Source organism: Monoraphidium neglectum, assembly GCF_000611645.1.
Source record: "Monoraphidium neglectum strain SAG 48.87 unplaced genomic scaffold scaffold03925, whole genome shotgun sequence".
Taxonomy (NCBI): domain Eukaryota; kingdom Viridiplantae; phylum Chlorophyta; class Chlorophyceae; order Sphaeropleales; family Selenastraceae; genus Monoraphidium; species Monoraphidium neglectum.
Genome location: NW_014009704.1, coordinates 1 through 1,802, shown reverse-complemented (window position 1 = coordinate 1,802; position 1,802 = coordinate 1). Strand labels below are relative to the sequence as shown.

The window sequence follows — 1,802 nt, the reverse complement described above, 5'->3', positions numbered from 1 at the left end:
CCCCTTCAGCGACTCCGGCGCCGCCAGCGGCCGCCGCACCGGCGCGCCGCGCCCCCTCCGGCCGGCGGCGCCCCCGCGCGCGCCCCCGCCGCCGGCCGCCCCTGATACGCGGTCCCTGAACTCTCCGTACCACTCGGGGGCGGCGGCTGGTTTGAATGGCAGGTCGTCCGGGTGGAAGAGCGTGCCGCCCCACAGCACCTGGCAGTGAGGGTCGAGTGCGGGCAGCCGAGGGCATGGGCAGGAGGAGGGTTCAGGGTTCAGGGTGTGGGGTTGTAGTATTGTGGGGGAATATTGGCGGCAGTGAGCCCGTCAGATGTCATCTGGATCGCATGGGGCAGCATTCCCTGGGTGTTTGCGTGACGGGCTTCAGCAGCAGAGGGGACGCGGGACGCGGCAGCTGAGGGGGCGCGAGAGCGCAAGCGCGAGCGTGTGCAGCCCTCGCGCCAAAAGCGGCGGAGCCCAACATCGCCCGCCTCGGCGCTGCATCACGCCGAGGCTCGGCCGATGGCCCCACAGAATGAAAAAAAACGTGGACCGGCCCGTGCTGCAGCGCCGGGGCGCGGCTAGGCGCCCCGCTTCTGCGCCCACCTGCAGCGCCGCCCCCTGCTCATCGAGGCCGCGCGCCACCGCGGCCTCCACTGCACGCTCCTCAGGCCCCGCCTCGGCGTGGCAGTACACGCGGCCCGCCCCCACCCTGGCCGCCAGCTGCCGGAAGGGGAAGGGCAGCACGTTGATGCAGGGGGTGTGTCGCGTTTGAACCGGGGCAACAAAGGGCGAGCTGAGAACGGAGCGGGAGTGTAATCCGGCCTTCTCAGAGGATGGCCTGGGGGCTGGCCCCTATTGTGGCGCATGCTCCTGGCCAAAACACGGACCTCCAAGGATCACAGACACCACAGTAATCATGCGAACTCCGCCGCGGCAGGGCTCCGCTAGCGCCGCAAGTTGCCTCGACGAACCGCACCCCATCCCGCCCCATCGCTTTCGCCGCACCCCGCGCTTCGCCAGCCCCGCGTCGAGACCGCGTGCCGGCCTTGAAACTCGCCGAGAACCCCAGCCCCAGGCCCACACAGGGCCCATGCGCCCCCATACAAACACCCTGAACCCATGCCCTGCCCTCCCCAGCGCACGCAGAGCAAAGCAGATGTCATGCACATGAATGACGCCCCCCTGCGCTCCCCAGGCCTCCGACCCCCCAAGCCTCACCCTCAGCCTCACCTGCGGAAGCACCTCCTCGGGCCGCCCCACCCTGACTACCAGCTCAGACCCCCGGTCCCTCAGGGCCGCCCTGAGGGCCGCGACAGCGCCCAGCACAAACGCGGCGCGGTAGGGGCCAGTACGGGAGAAGGCGCCGGGCGCCTGCTGCGCTCACATTATACCGATTGGATGACGTATCATACAAGTGTTTGGGAGTGGGTGCAATGTGGTGCTTGTTAGCAGGTGGTGGGGAGCTTGGATGCAGCGACAGCTGAGAGAGGGGGTTGCCCGGGTGCAGGAGTTGCGCACATGCGCCCCGAAGCGCTGCAAAGCCCCGTGGTGCGGCTGGCAACACGACAGCCATGACGCAGCGCGACTCTCAAGCTGCAGCTCAACTTCCTGATTACTACACTCTGTACTTGTATCGCCACCCGCCCCCCCCCCCCAAAAAAAACCGAGCCTCAGTACCACACCCCACCTGCCCATAGTCCCTTGGGTCGAAGCAGTACACAGGCACGAGCGACGTGGCGCTCCCATTGGCGGCCGCCAGCGCCTCGTGGTCACTAAGCCGCAGGTCGCCCCGGAACCACACCAGAGCGGGCCCACGC

General features: G+C 68.6%; 1 protein-coding gene across 1 annotated transcript in view; it reads right to left on the bottom strand.

Annotated features, from left to right (window-relative positions):
* MNEG_13595 (Blue-light photoreceptor PHR2) overlaps positions 1–1,558 on the bottom strand; it is a gene marked incomplete at both ends in the record, with an annotated part of 3,163 nt that extends 1,605 nt beyond the window's left edge. The window contains 4 exons of the mRNA XM_014037933.1: positions 131–198; positions 589–705; positions 1,216–1,359; positions 1,553–1,558. Of these exons, the coding sequence (XP_013893387.1) occupies positions 131–198; positions 589–705; positions 1,216–1,359; positions 1,553–1,558 (335 nt within the window). The remainder of the gene's footprint in view (positions 1–130; positions 199–588; positions 706–1,215; positions 1,360–1,552) is intronic.
* Between the last annotated feature and the right edge of the window lie 244 nt (positions 1,559–1,802).